This window comes from Amblyomma maculatum, chromosome 1, assembly GCF_055883805.1.
Source record: "Amblyomma maculatum isolate TAMU_Amacu chromosome 1, ASM5588380v1, whole genome shotgun sequence".
In the NCBI taxonomy this organism is placed as follows: Eukaryota; Metazoa; Arthropoda; class Arachnida; order Ixodida; family Ixodidae; genus Amblyomma; species Amblyomma maculatum.
Genome location: NC_139344.1, coordinates 17,047,642 through 17,062,125, shown reverse-complemented (window position 1 = coordinate 17,062,125; position 14,484 = coordinate 17,047,642). Strand labels below are relative to the sequence as shown.

General features: G+C 43.6%; 2 protein-coding genes across 2 annotated transcripts in view; one reads left to right on the top strand and one right to left on the bottom strand.

The window, feature by feature from the left end:
• The first annotated feature begins 2,131 nt into the window (after nt 1-2,131).
• Nucleotides 2,132-14,484, top strand: part of Adat1 (Adenosine deaminase, tRNA-specific 1) — a 61,553-nt gene continuing 49,200 nt past the window's right edge. Inside the window, exons 1-2 of the mRNA XM_084587802.1 lie at nt 2,132-2,203; nt 8,350-8,436. Coding sequence (XP_084443928.1) covers nt 8,376-8,436 — 61 coding nt within the window. The 5' untranslated portion in view covers nt 2,132-2,203; nt 8,350-8,375. The remainder of the gene's footprint in view (nt 2,204-8,349; nt 8,437-14,484) is intronic.
• LOC146201845 (zinc finger matrin-type protein 5-like) lies at nt 9,013-13,971 on the bottom strand. Its single transcript, XM_084587805.1, has 2 exons — nt 13,553-13,971; nt 9,013-13,176 (listed from the first exon to the last, which is right to left on the bottom strand). The coding sequence occupies exons 1-2, from the start codon at nt 13,697-13,699 to the stop codon at nt 12,823-12,825; spliced, it is 501 nt and encodes a 166-aa protein (XP_084443931.1). The 5' UTR covers nt 13,700-13,971; the 3' UTR covers nt 9,013-12,822.

Genomic DNA, 14,484 nt, shown 5'->3' with positions numbered 1-14,484 from the left:
TCTGCCACTCGGAACAACGAAGGATAACTCAAGACCGGGGACATCTGAACTTTTTATTATTCACTGATGAATCCATTTTTCACCTGGATGGAAAAATCAACGAACAGAACACTCGGTTTTGGGCAAAAGACAATCCTCGTTTTTATTCCACAAACGACAAGACCCCACATATCATGGTTTGGTGTGGATTGTGGCGCGAGGGGCTCGTTGGGCCTTTTTATTTTGAGGACAACGTGACTGCCGAATCATATTTGGAAATGCTGCAGCAGAAGATTCTGCCAGAGTTGGAAGCAACACATATGCAGAAGGAGATCTGCATATTTCAGCAGGGCGGAGCTCCTGCTCATTACGCCAGAAGTGTCCGCAACTGGCTGGATGCAACATTTCCAAACATGTGGATGGGTCGAGGCTCGTCCAACATGCCATGGCCGCCCCGTTCACCTGATCTAACTCCATGCGATTTTTTTTTATGGGGCTATCTAAAAAGCCGCGTGTACCGCCGAGGCCGACTTCACAGTTGTTCAGAGCTGAAGCAGCAAATTGAGGCTGCTTGTGCAGACATCACGGAGCGCATGAGGGCATCTGTCTTCAAAGAATATGAAGAAAGATTGCAAAGATGTATTGACGCCGCCGGAGGACATTTTGAGGTATAAATCACAGCAAGCACTTCGACGTGAACGCCTGAGTACTGTTCGATGTAAGTGCATGTTACAGTCTCGGGTGTTTTCACTACGATCTCTTTCATATCCCATGAGCAGCTTGCGGACGTTGAACCACAGAAAATGATCAACCAGATTGGACCAGATATTGACGGCACCGGAATCGTAGCGGAAGAGCAAGCGACGAGTTAATATTTATTTTTGTTTCTAATGCTGCTGATGTAGCATTTCCACTACTGTTTTTAGTAAGAGAAGCGGTGACTCTTCCTTGTGGCATTACTTTAAACGAGCAGACGATCTGTACCTTCGAAGCAAGCGCGCCAACGGCACCAATGGCCTTGCCGGAGATGGCGGTTACCTCGCCGCTCGACAGATGGCGCACCATGTCACCGCAGCTTCACGACTCGCTTCTGCGAAATTTGTGCACGCCGCCGAGAGCAATATTCCGTCGATTCCGGAAAATCTAGGCAAGTACCAATGTTGAATCACTTATCAGATAACATAGACCATATTTTGCTACTTTGTGAACGTAATTTCAGCTCGAATGGGGTAGTAGATTTTGCATAGGATTTTTTTAAAACCCAGCCCCCAAATATTCAAAACCCTGTACAACGCTGCTGCAACCACATTGGCAACCACTGCAACCGCCTGCTGTATTGAGGACGGCGATGGAGTCGTGTTGGCGGTGTGCATGCTCTGTACATGGACATAGACGCCAAGGTAGACGCCGTGCTTTTCGCCGTGGTGGTTAAAAAGCAAGGCGCCCGTGTGCTGTGCGATATCTTCTGGGCAGAAGTCAAGCGCCCTAACCATAACCGCCGAATTATAGAGAAACATGTGTGGCGAATTGCTAAAACCCTTTCTCAATGAACGTGCCATTTTATTCACTGTACACCTTGCGCTAAAAAGCTGCAGCGAAATAGCAGCATGTTGGCGCAAAAACGGAATAAAAAATTAACGGGAACAAGAGGTATGAGGACGAAACAATTCGAGCGCTGCTGTGCCGTCCCGAAGTTTGTGCCAGCGAAAACAGCAGGAACGCAGTTAGAGACACGACCGCCACTTTCACATACATTTATTTCCTTGTGATCCGCATCTATCACGCACATCACATGTCTGTCTTTTAATTGGGTATAATAATAACAATAATAAAAACTTCCAGCGCTAGCAGAACATCACAAAAAAGAACACTGCTGCTCACAAATCACCAATCGACGCGACAGCTCAGCGTTGCCTATTCCGAAAATCAACGTAAAAGTACCAATTACAAGAACAGAAAGTATTAGTAACGTGAAGTGTATCTGCAGGAAAGAAAAACGTGCTTCAAGTATTTAAACACAGGTCTTTGCTCGAGCAGATTTGTTAACGTAATCGCTGAATATTATGGACATATTATACGCATTTCCCCTTTTCTTGTAATCTTAATGTGAAAAAGTGCTGCAATGACTAGCGCCACCTAATCGAAAAGCAGGCCATTCGGCCATTCTCCTCGGATTTCCTATGGGTGGCGTCGACAGTCAAATACCTTTCATAGGAAAGGAAAGGTGCAGTATCTGTCACACTTGTTTTGTAGACACCTGACTGACCTGACCACGAAACGCAGCACCACCGCGGCACGTTTTTTCGGCGGCGGTGATAGTAGGGGAGCGCGCGCATCGAGGCATCATTCCCGTGAGCACAGAACGCATATTTTCGCAAGGCAAGAAATGTTTTGTTCTTGCCAAACTACACTGCATTTCAAGCAGTTTATCAGCACGCCGGCCGGCGCGGTTCTGACAGGTCGAGGGGTATTGACGGCGACGCCGCGCTACGTAGTACCTTTCGCTGCCGTGCGCTAGCAAGCACAGATTCGTGCAATTACTCCCGTTGTCTGCTCTCACTAGCGAGGAAACCAAAGACAGCAACAAATTTCAATAATATACAGGCGAGTGTTACATGTTCCTGAATCGTGCAAGAGGGGCGCGCAGTGTGCAATGTTGTTATGAGATGTTGGGCTGTTTATGTGGTTGGTTTATAATTTTACGATGACGTTTTCTTGAGCCTTGCATGGTTATATATAGACAAACTCGTCGCTCTTTGGGTACCTCGCCGGTGGTCAGTGCTGCTGGTGCATGGCGATCGATCTCTTCAGTGCACATATATTCAGTTATTGACCTCAGAACAGGTGCTGCATGTTTCACCTGTATATGATTTAATTTGTTGCTGTCTTTGGTTTCCTTGCTAGTGAAAGCAGACAACGGGAACAACTGTACGAATCTGTGCTTGCTAGCGCTCGGCGAGAAAGTAATCGTCATTTAAATTATAAACCGATCACATAAACAGACCTACATGTAGTGACCATATATCACAACAATGCGGACCGCTCTTGCACAATTCAGGAATGTGCAGCGCTCACCTGTATACTATTGAAATTTATTGCTGTCTTTGGTTTCCTTGCCTTGCACGTTCACAATGTCCCCTGGTGCTCACCAAGCGCGGGTCTCTTTATACATGTAGTGTGCTAAAAATTCACTACCTGTATAAATATCATTTGAGTGTCCCTATTAAACTAGAAACACCCAGAAACGTATATTATATGCGACCTTGCAAAACTGCATGCCTGAGAAAAAAAATACACGACAAAGCATGCAGACTTGGGTAGTGCAGACTCCTTGAATAAATTCAGGTAGAGAACGCCTGCAATTCACTCTTTCTTCCCTTTTGAATGAGTACAAATATAACTTTGAGCTGTTGAGTTCGTCAAACAAATCTTTGCGTGCTATATATATATACATTAATATGTAAATTTTTTCTATCTCCTCTTTTTACTGCGTCTGCATTTTGCCCATTGTAATATTGTCTTAGGTTTGTGTAATGTTGTTTCATATTCTTCAGCACCTGTTCACAATCGTATATCTGTTTATTACGCTGTGTGATTGCCTTTGTTTTATATCCCTTCCTGCAAGACGCTGCCAAGCGAAAGGAAGCTGCGTCTTTGTCAAGTTGTCTTGCAGCAGCTTTTTCTGTGCCTCCTCTGTCTGCAACTTTACATGGGAGAAATAAATGAATTTGAATTTATGACAGCAGGCAACAGACCTGTAATTGCAAGAATCTGTGCTTGCTACCGCACGGCGAAGGTGCAACGTTGCAGCCATTTTTCGAGGCTCTTGACGATATGAGCTGTGTATGCCTACATGCTCAATCACATGCTATATATTCCTATATACATGCTACTCGCCAGTCAGTGCGCGGTTAGAAGAGCGTGTATGTGGTCCCGCGTGACATTTTGATGCGAAAGTTTCACTACGCTAGGTACAGCCGGTCGTCGCGTGGGCTTCAATTTGACCCTCGTTTAACCTTCAAAGAGCGAGACAAACTGTTGCTGTTCTGTTCAGGGCCCACAGAACAATATGACGGATACTGTGAACTTCCTTCATAAAAACCGACACAATGCCAGTGTGGACTAGCCATTGACCTTCAAGTAGCCACAGGACAAAGTGTGGCTATAAATATGCTGTGCCTTTCTTTCCCCAAAACATCGGGCCGCTTGGAAGTATAACCTTGTGCACCACCTTGGTGTTGCATTATGACTTTGACCTCTGGGCAGCCTTTGGCCTTTCAAACTTGGAGCTGAGGAGAGAGTGAAAGGGGGTGGAGCAAGTAATTTTAATCACCTGGAAAATGTCAGGTCCTGCCATCACACGATGGAAACAGCCATGGCATCTATAAGAAAGAGAAGCAACCACACCTCGACTCAGAGCCATCCATGGACACCAGTGGCAATCATGATGCGCTTAGCATGTCATACCGAAGCCATTTAAATCGTGCTATGCAAGAGTTCTACCAAGCGTAACCACGTTTAACTATGCTAATCCTCTGCTAATTTCTTTTTATCACTCTCACCAATGCACAGCTTCTTTCAGGTGATATTTGTTGGTCTGGTAAAATGTGCTCAACTTAGAAAGATTAGGCAAACACGTAAGTACAGGACCATAAAACGTGCAAAAAGCTGAGAAAAGGAAAACTTGTGTGTTAAAGACTCGGTCATCTATTTGCATTGCCCACAAGACTAGACTGCAGTTTTCAAAATGGCCAGCTGGAGGAACACAGGTAGGTCTTTATAAAAAGCTTGACAACCAGGAAGTGATGCACTAATCGTTCCGTCTTCTACACTTCTGAAAACATGTATTGCACCTGCGCATGCATTTATTCTCAGTGCTCCTAACACACTATGAATGTATGGCTGGTAGTCCATTTGTTGTGGCCACACGTGCATTAAATATTTTTGCCGAACAAGATTAATGTGTCTAGTCGGTTGTCAATGCAGCTTTTAGAAACCAAAGAATATGGTGTCAGGAAATGGCGCAATGCTTATATACTGTCTAGGGGACTTTGCCTTGTATACTAAGTGTATTTATATGCGGAGCAACAATTAAGGTTCAGCACATGAGGTTCGAAAAAGCAATTGACCAGGTCTGTTCTACATAATTTCATTCCCTTGCCGCTTTTGCACCCACTGCGGTGCATGGTTCATGGTTAGGGTGTTCGCGACTGCTGAGCCCACGGATATGGGATCGAATCCCGACTGTGGCGGCCACTTTTTGATGGAGATAAAAAGGAAGTGTTTAACGCCCCAAAACAAATCAAGCTGTGAGAAACTCCGTAGTGGAGGGCTCTGGAAATGTCGGCCACCTGGGGATCTTTAACGTGCACTTACATTGCACAGTACACGGGCACCTTACTTTTTGCCTCCATCGAAAAGCGGCCGTTTTTCGAGCACCTCCCTCTGTCTATGTCTGTCTGTGCTACTATACTACATCGCGATGGATCACCAACTAGGCCAACAAAAGACTATTCAAAGAATCCCAGGTGGTCGAAATTTCTGGAGCCCTCCACTATGGCATTTCGCATAGCCTGTATTGCTCTGGGATGTTAAAACCCATAAACTCATTTAACGAACTGGCACTTTCGCACATTTCACCTGTCTACACAGTTTCGGTAGAAGGTGCATCAAAGTGCTTATAATGTAACTTTTTCAGTTGTTGCCAAGAACTGGCAATTGCAATAGAGTTTTTTGTCCTTTCACTTTTCAGCTGGCCATTTCTCCAGCTTTAATATGCAGATAATCCTGTATTTCCACAGCGATGTAATCGTTAATCACCCTGAGCAATGTATTCATGGGGATGAAATGAATGTTCCTGATGTGATAGATATAGCAGTGAATGGGTTCACATTCCAGCAAATTGGCCATGTGATAACTTAGCATACTAAGTTTAGCTGGTTTATAGGGTTTATTGTCCTAAAGCAACCCACGCTGTAAGAGATGAGCGTAAGGGATACATTTCTTATGTTAAGGCTATTAAGCATTGTGGTTACAAATACTTGAGTTTTAGTTACATTTTTGTCGCAAAATGAATGCTAGGCAGCCTGCAACATGAATCTGAATGACATTTTCATAGTAAAATGGATACTATATAGGCAGGCTGCAGCATAAATCCGGGTGTGTTTCAGTGTATTTCAGGCTCACAGCACATTCGTATTCAGAACCCGTGGAATGTTTGTTACCAAAGATAACTTGCAGTGTATCAGTTTTACATATAATGCAGGTTACTCTTGCTGAAGGAGTCGCGAGTACAATTGTAACATTTTAATGTATAATGCCTGTTTTGTGTTGTATCATTCGACAGGCTTTGTAAATCTAACGTTATGCTATTTTTGTCTCTAGCTATGTATCTTTCTTTCTTTGATATTTTTGTGATTTTTTGTCTTACTTTTCATCGGTATCTTCCAGTTTGCTTGTGATGCACCATTTGGTAACAGAATTGTATCGGACTTGTGTTTACATGGAGAAAAACAAATATAGTCTTTCACAGAGCACCTGGAGTCTTTTTTTGGAATGCCGCTGTTTGTCAAAGGCTGTGACACAGCTGCTTTGATGGCCGGTCAAGAGTACTGGGAATCTAATTTCATTTTGCAATGCTGAAAATAAATAGAAAAACAATAGCAGGCTGTACAGAAGACATATAATTTGAGCCAGCAGTGTGCAGCGCATACTAGCGTTCAAACTGCCCTTGCCTTAAACCAAAACTGGAGGTTGTTCCAGGCTTGACTAACAGCTGCTTGGTGTGCTGCAGTCAATAGGGCCATTGGGCTCTGTGCAAGACAGTTTAATTTATAGGGTTTAACGTCCCAAAATGACTCGGGCAATGAGAGTGCTGTAGAAATTTTGACCATCTGGGGTTCTTTAACATTCATTAACGTTGCACAGCTGGTACGCGGGGGGCTTTGCAGACATGTAAATTGCAAATTGGTGTATAGGAAAGGAACGGCGCAGTACCTTTTGCAGTTCACCTCATACGGGAAGGGAAGAAGATGCGAGTGAAAGAGAGAGGCACCATAGTGGAGGGCTACGGAATAATTTCCACCATCCAGGGACTTTTACGTGGACTGACATTGCTGTGCCAGTTTCTCAATGCTAAACTGCCAGATAAAATCATGCCAAACAGTGCTTTCTCACGTCCTAATCAGTTTAAGCAGAGTTCAACCCCGACTAAGTTTTTGCATAGAAGTCCACCTGAATGCCACAGTGCTCTTTGTTCAGGCCTACCTGGGCATCGAGAGTTCTTGCATTAAAAAGTAAAAGAAAACTGCACACACAACAAAATCTGAATTCTGGTATTAATGTTAAATATATTATTTCTTTAATATACATATGGTGTCGTTATTATATTTTATTGCCAGACTAGATATGTCTGCCACAACAGAAACGGTAAAAGCAGATAAAAAAGTGTACCTGCACCGTTCAACTTTTGCAACTCACTTTTACAAAGTATGGGAGAAATTTGAGGACACTTTCCTTTTTGCACATGAAATGGTTCTAGCACTGCATTTAAGAGGCCCCATTATAATTCTTAACCTTTTAATGCCCAGTGTCCCAAATTTGTGGCATATGCCATTTGCACACAGTGTGCTCATGGCTATGTGGTGTTTTGGATAGAAATTTTGGTGCCAACATGTTCTCAGCAGCCAGTGCAATTTGGTAAATATGTCTGGTATCACTGTTAACAAGCTGTGTGAAGAAAAAGAAAGTGTGGGGACATGGAAAAAAGAAAAAAAGCTCCGCACCTTTAAAGGTATGACATAATAGCTTTAATTGCTCCAAACCTGCAGCTCCTCTTGCTTGTCCTCTTCATGCACACGCACTCTACTACTCGCATATTCACCAATCTCTTAATTTGTGCCTCAATTATCTTGCACATATTAGTCATGACCACGCATCACTCTCCATATTTAGTCATATACCTTACCGCTATTCACGACACCATGACTTCCACACACACACCACCACCATCAATTAAGCTTACTCATGGCATGACTTGTATACTACTAGTATCATGTGCCAAGCATAATCATATACATTAGCAACTCCAGTATATTTCTATTTTCACAGATTAAAAAGAAATAAGTTTATGTTCATGGTGTTCCAATCATCCATGCCAAATTTCTCACCCCACCACAGCATAGTTCTTTCTCAAGTTTTTGAGGTAAACACCTCTTGATGCGAGCCATACCTCATAATCAAGCAATTTTACAGGCCACCCTGTGCTGATGATGACATCAAGGTTTGGTCGGGTGCATATGAATAATGCAATTCACAAGTGACTTCACGGCGTTCGAGCGGGCTCATGCCGGTTTAATTTCTTGCTTTCAGCTTGATGGGATGTATACGCCAAAGTGATGAGTCATGGGAACTTTTGCTGGGCTGCAGGGTGTGCAAATTCCCCAACGGCGACAGCAGGTATGACCTGCCATACATTTCCTAGCGATGAACCTTTGCGACAGGCATGTAAACTGCTGCCTGCCACGCTGGCAGCAAGCAAGCAGTCCGCGCATGCTCTGAACATTTTGAACCAGAGTGCTATGAAGGCTGTGCATACCCTAATTGGGCTCACCAAGGCTGCGTTCAGCAGGCACACTTGAAGGCAGTTCTGTACCAATGTTTGAGTATAACCGCCTACCTAAGCATCCAGCTCAACGAGGCACGGCCTCAAGAAAAAGTGGACTATGGTACACCCGGAAAAAGAGCTCTAATGCAGTTCAGTTAGCAAGGTGCACTGTGGGCATTACTATAGCAGCAATTCTGTTACAAACAGTGCTCATGACATTATATGCCTAGTGCAAGAAGCCAAAAAAGATTCAGCTTGTGGAACTGCTGCAGTGTCTGCTGTAAACATGCAAAGTATTTAACCATGCATAATTTAAAGTTACCATTCCTGCACATCCTTAAAATTTGCTTTTATTTTTGCTTCATTTTGGCTCTTGCACCATGTAAACAAATATTGATGGCAGTCTTACAAAACACAAGGTGCAAATGCAGGTTTGATCATGCCATTGGCATTTACATTGTTTTTTATTATTTTTGTTGCTGCATCATACAACCAAAGACCACTGATAGTCTTAGAAAAAATCGTCAGATGCAAATCCCATGTGTAGTGTTTTTTAATATACTTTACAAGCATGCAGTTTTAGTACACATACAGCTGTTGTCTACCTTCTGTTTCTAAGGAAGGTATAGTACAGTGACTTCAAAGAGAAGTGCAGCTGCATGATGAACAACTTCAAAGCAACAGTAGCTGTAAGTGGAAGCATTAACTTTCGTTCCTCGGTCGTATAAGAAATACATGAGCATGGAATGACATGAATACATTCCTCTCAGAGTTTAACAGGTCTAGGTCGCCTCTATCTTTCAGACAACATGGCCAATCGCGAGCCACATGATTCTTGCGGTGGTGGGTTGTACATGAAGGGAAACTCATCCAATCGGGACCTGTTTAGCGAATTACCTTCTGAAGATCCGCTTGCCTGGAAAGCTGCTTTCTGCCTTTTCAAACATGTTGACAAAAGCTTATAAGCTGTGTATCTGTGATTTTAAGCAGATACAATGGCGATGTCCAAGAGTAACTATTTTGCACAGGGAGTTGCATCACTTTGCTGTCTTATATATGATGGCCTTCTGAAAACGGGGAAGTCTTCAAAAGATTGCGAGTGGATTTTGCCATCTGCCATTTTGTTAGAAGACATCAACAAAGGCACATGGAAATCCACTTGTAGCACTTTTGAGACTGTGATCTATTTTTCAGCGAACAATATGGCTGTTCATTATGTACAGAACAGACGCTAATACTTAGCAGTGTAGGGGCAGTAGGCTGTTCTATGTGATGCTTCAATGATGGAGCACAGAAATGGTTTGAGTTTGCTGGTGTGTGAGGGAACCATGCAAATCCAGTCCAGTGGTTGTCACAGAGATGCTTCAAGCTCAGTGGAGCTTATCTCCTTTGTCCTCATTCCTCATCCTATGCAATGCCATCTGTAACTTTCCATAACTCTGCTAGCAGAGTAATTGATGGAAAAACAGCGTGAAGGAATGTGAATGAAAGAACACACACCAACACAGGATGGGCTCAACTAAAAGAAAATGGATGGACCAGCAAAAAACAAGACAAAATAAATAAATAAAAAACTAAAAATATGTCACCGACAGCCAACAGTTAACAAGGCAGAACAGTGAAACAAACGAATAAACAGTGTGGGCACCTTCTTAAACACAAAAACAGCAGTAAAAGAAAAAGCCTGCAGGAACGCAGAGCCACCAAGATAAAGCCTTCCCACAGGCACCCTTTAATGGCTACCAGTGTCATACTGTCATATTTTTCAACAATCTCTTTTATCAGGTGTTGTACTGCATGACTGGAAAATGGGCAAAGTCATTCCAGTTCCAAAATAAGGGTTCTTCATCTTCACATTATAATTACCGACCCATATCTATCACTAGCATTCCCTCATAGTTGATGGAACATGTCCTCTTTTCTCATATTACGAATTTCATAGTATCAGTCAACTTTTTTTCAAGCCATTGCGGGATCCTCGGCAGAAACTATAGTCAGTGACTCAAAAATGGTGATATGTAATTACATGCTGGGAAGAATCTCCTGACAAGCAGCGCATATTGTGCAAAATAGTCAGCCCTCACGACGCATTAGCTTAATCTGGACGCCTGCTCATGCCTTCCTTGCTGGTAATGAGGCGGCTTATAACTTAGCTCGAAAACTGTCCTGTAGAGCTGGGTCATGCAGCCCACCCACTGTAAACTCCAGCAAGGACAGGTTGTTTTCAAAGAGAAATCCTGCACCAGGTTTGCCAGGCTCAGATTCCCCGCTGCAGACAAAATGCTCTCCAAACGCCAGGCCAAAGCATAGCGTAAACTTCAAGCTAATACCTATCCAAATCCCCAATCATGTTGTCTATATTCGGAAGGACTCTATTCAGACAAATGAAAAAATAGTGATGCCAAAGCCGATCTAAATCATATGATTTCGAAATGCCTACAATCCCTACCTGAGAGTCACTTCATTCGAGACTGATCACTGGGAGGCTCTACCGCTCTACTGCTCAGCCCTGACCCGGGGACACAGATCAAGCTCATCCAGCCAGCTGAAAACGCCGCCGCTGAGACGGCCGTTCGGGTCGCTCTTCTACATCCGCTAGAAATAAAGTTTCACCACCACTACCACCCAGTCAACACGGTTTTCTCAAAGGTTTATTCTGCGACACTCAATTAGCATTGTTCATTAACGACCAAAGCTCTAACATTAATCTTAACATTCCTGTCGACGCCCTGTTCCTAGACTTTCAAAAGGCATTCGACAAAGTTCCTCATAAACGGCTCGTTCTAAAACTTTCCCGCTTGAACCTTAATTCCTTTTTTTTTAGATTGGATTCGCAACTTCCTCACTAACCAGCAGCAATTTGTTCTAGCTAATAAATATTCATCTTCACATACATCTGCTATGTTCGGAGTTCCGGAGTCCTGGGGCCTCTGCTTTTTCTTATTTATATAAATTACTTACCAGCTAACATACATTATAACATCCGGATGTTTGCAGATGGCTGCGTTGTTTACCGCCCTAAAATTTATAGCAATGACCCCCAAACTCTTCAACTACACATCAAAAGCGCTAAACACAAAGAAACATTACTGTCTTTCCATCGTCGTCGCTCCCTGTCATCATCAAAATACTTTATCTCCAACACTGAAATCGTCGCTGTATCAACATATAAATACCTAGGCATTTATTTAACCCGCGATCTATATTGGTCCCATCACATAACGTAGGTAATAAACGAAGCTAATCGCATATTCGACTATTTTCGGCAAACACTGCACACAACTCCCCCATCTGTTAAGTTACTAGCTTAGCTAACATTTATTCGTCCCAAATTAGAACATGCATGCGCTGTTTGGGATCCTTACCAAAGTAATCTTTCCAACGTACTAGCAGCAACACAAAACAGCAAGGCAAGATTCATATACTCAGCTTATTCCTATCATGCAAGTGTCACCGAACTAAAACAAAATGCTCACCTTACTAACTTTGCACATAGACGCAAAATTGCTAGACTGTGCCTTTTTCACAAGTTTTACCATCACCCCCTGCTCAAGCCTTTCATCAGCCCCATCCACCATACCTCCAGCCGCACGCACCATGAAAAGACCGTTTACCCTACACCTGCCCGGAAATCTGCGCATCTGTCATCTTTTTTTGTTCGCACCCCATGGGATTGTAATGACTTGCCAAACGCAGTCGTGCTTCATTTCGACCCATCAACCTTCAGATCATCCATCGAATGATTCATGTACTCGACAACCACTCCCTCATATAATGCCCCTTAAATGGGGCTCTTGAGGAATTAATAAATAAAATAAAAAAACATTGGGCACTTTCCAAGACTGACTATACTTTGTCCTGCAAAAATATTGAAGGGGTGCCGATACACGCATCCCCAGCATTTTCAAGAAAAAAAACTTAATGATTTCTCTTTCCATTTTGTTCTTTGCTATTGTCAAGAACTTTAGGTCCAAGAACGTGACGAGGCTGATTGCAATGGTCAGACACATGTCGCTCCTTACTTGTTTTTCCCATTAAGGAAGTGCTCATTGCCTCTCATTGAAACACCATCCAGTCTGACCAATACATACTTTTCCACGTGAAAGAGATCTCTTTTGCACTAAATTTTCGTCAAATCAGCCATGAACCAACTAGCCCAGACAAAAGTCTTGATTCAAGGCCTTTACTAGCAGGAGTGCCCCAGAGGGAGAGAGCACTTCAGCACTACTGCAAATGACTCAGCCCCACTGATTTGGCCTGCATGCCAACAAATCATCAAGAGAAGGTGCACGCATAGAACCACATGCACTTTTGTCCATCGCTGCGTTGCTTTTGGCAATTATGAATTTGTAAGCAAACGGCTCCGGTAGCTTTTCCTGGGCATTTAGCCTCTTTCTAGTCCACTCAAGCACTGTCACATCCGGTGGAAGGGGCGCGAAAATGTTCTGTTTTGAAGCATGCTTTTCGGCTTCTGCGCGGGCTTCCAGCTCGGCTAATTCTCTGGGACTGAGGTGCAAAAACTTGCATGTAGTGCCATAGTCGCAACCCCCGGCTTGCTGGAACCGTCGGCACGGTTTCTTCATTGACTCGGCCTGCACCAAGAAAAGCAATAAATGCTAAAGTAAGAAGATCGGGGGCCGTGTTACACAACGAACACATTACAAACCTATCAAAATCTGTCGCAAACTTATCGATTAGCCCCGCTTCTATTAGTCGACTCTGATTAGTGGACGCATAGGCCAATAGGAAAGGGGCTGATTGAAAAGTTTGTGAAAGTTTTTGTTATGTGGTCATGACGTGATGCGTAATTCGGCCATGCAATTTGAAAACTGAGAAGATATGCACACCCTCCAGGCAGCGATGAAACGCAGGCAATGAACACATGGTCCGCCCAGAAGCCTGCGCAGTAGTTGATACAAAGGTGTCTAGGATAGCCCCGAAATATCGAATTAAAAATGATTAACAAACCTTGAACACACTTTCGGCGTCTCGAAATGAGTCGTAGTGAAGCCGTTTCATACGTGTGTGAAACGCACCCTGCACATGCTTCTTGCGGTTGCTCGCACTGTCAGGAAACGTCTTATCGCAGTAATCACAGTGGTAACGCTTGCCCATGTCACGCTCTCTTTGTGAACGGGATCAGAGCAAGAATCGTGGTGGTAGTGGCTAGGCCCCCCACACACGCCAGGCGAAGCTGGTACTAGTACCGAACCAACTACTCCTCAGACGCAGACGTAGTTGCTGTCCTCGTGCTCTCCCCAAAACTGCTGCTCATACCCACACAGGGTACACAGGGGGATCGAAGATATATTTGCTTTTTAGATGTATAATTATATCGTTAAAAAAAATGAAATGATTGTTAAGGAAGAGAAAAGGAAAGTAAAATAAGAAAAAACGCCGGCGATTAAACGGATAGATGGATGGATGATGGATGATAGTGGCTCTGCCCTTTGTATCGGACGGCAGCTTGCGCCGCCTAGCCAAAAAATTAAAAGAAATATATTTATCTCTTCCCCATTTTTAGCTTCTAATTCGCCCGTATCTGCCCCCCTCCCTTTTTTTCCCTCTCTTTATTCTCTTTACTTTTTCCACCAATCCTCTAACCTCTCTTTTGTTATCAGAACGCGTTCCTCATCCATTCGTCCATCAGCAAATCCCAGCGCTCTCCATATACCTTGCGCTCTCTCCAGATCTGCCGCTTTCTCCGCGTGAAGGGCAGGACGAAGTTTTTGGCACCTTAGAACAACATGTTCCGTTGTTTCCTCCACAGTTCCGCACGCCGCGCATAATATATCTACTTCCTGAAATTTTTTCCTGTACGTTTTTGTTCTGAGGGCCCCTGTCCTAGCCTCAAACAGCAATGAGCTCCCTCGTGAGTTGTCGAATAAACTTTCTTTCTT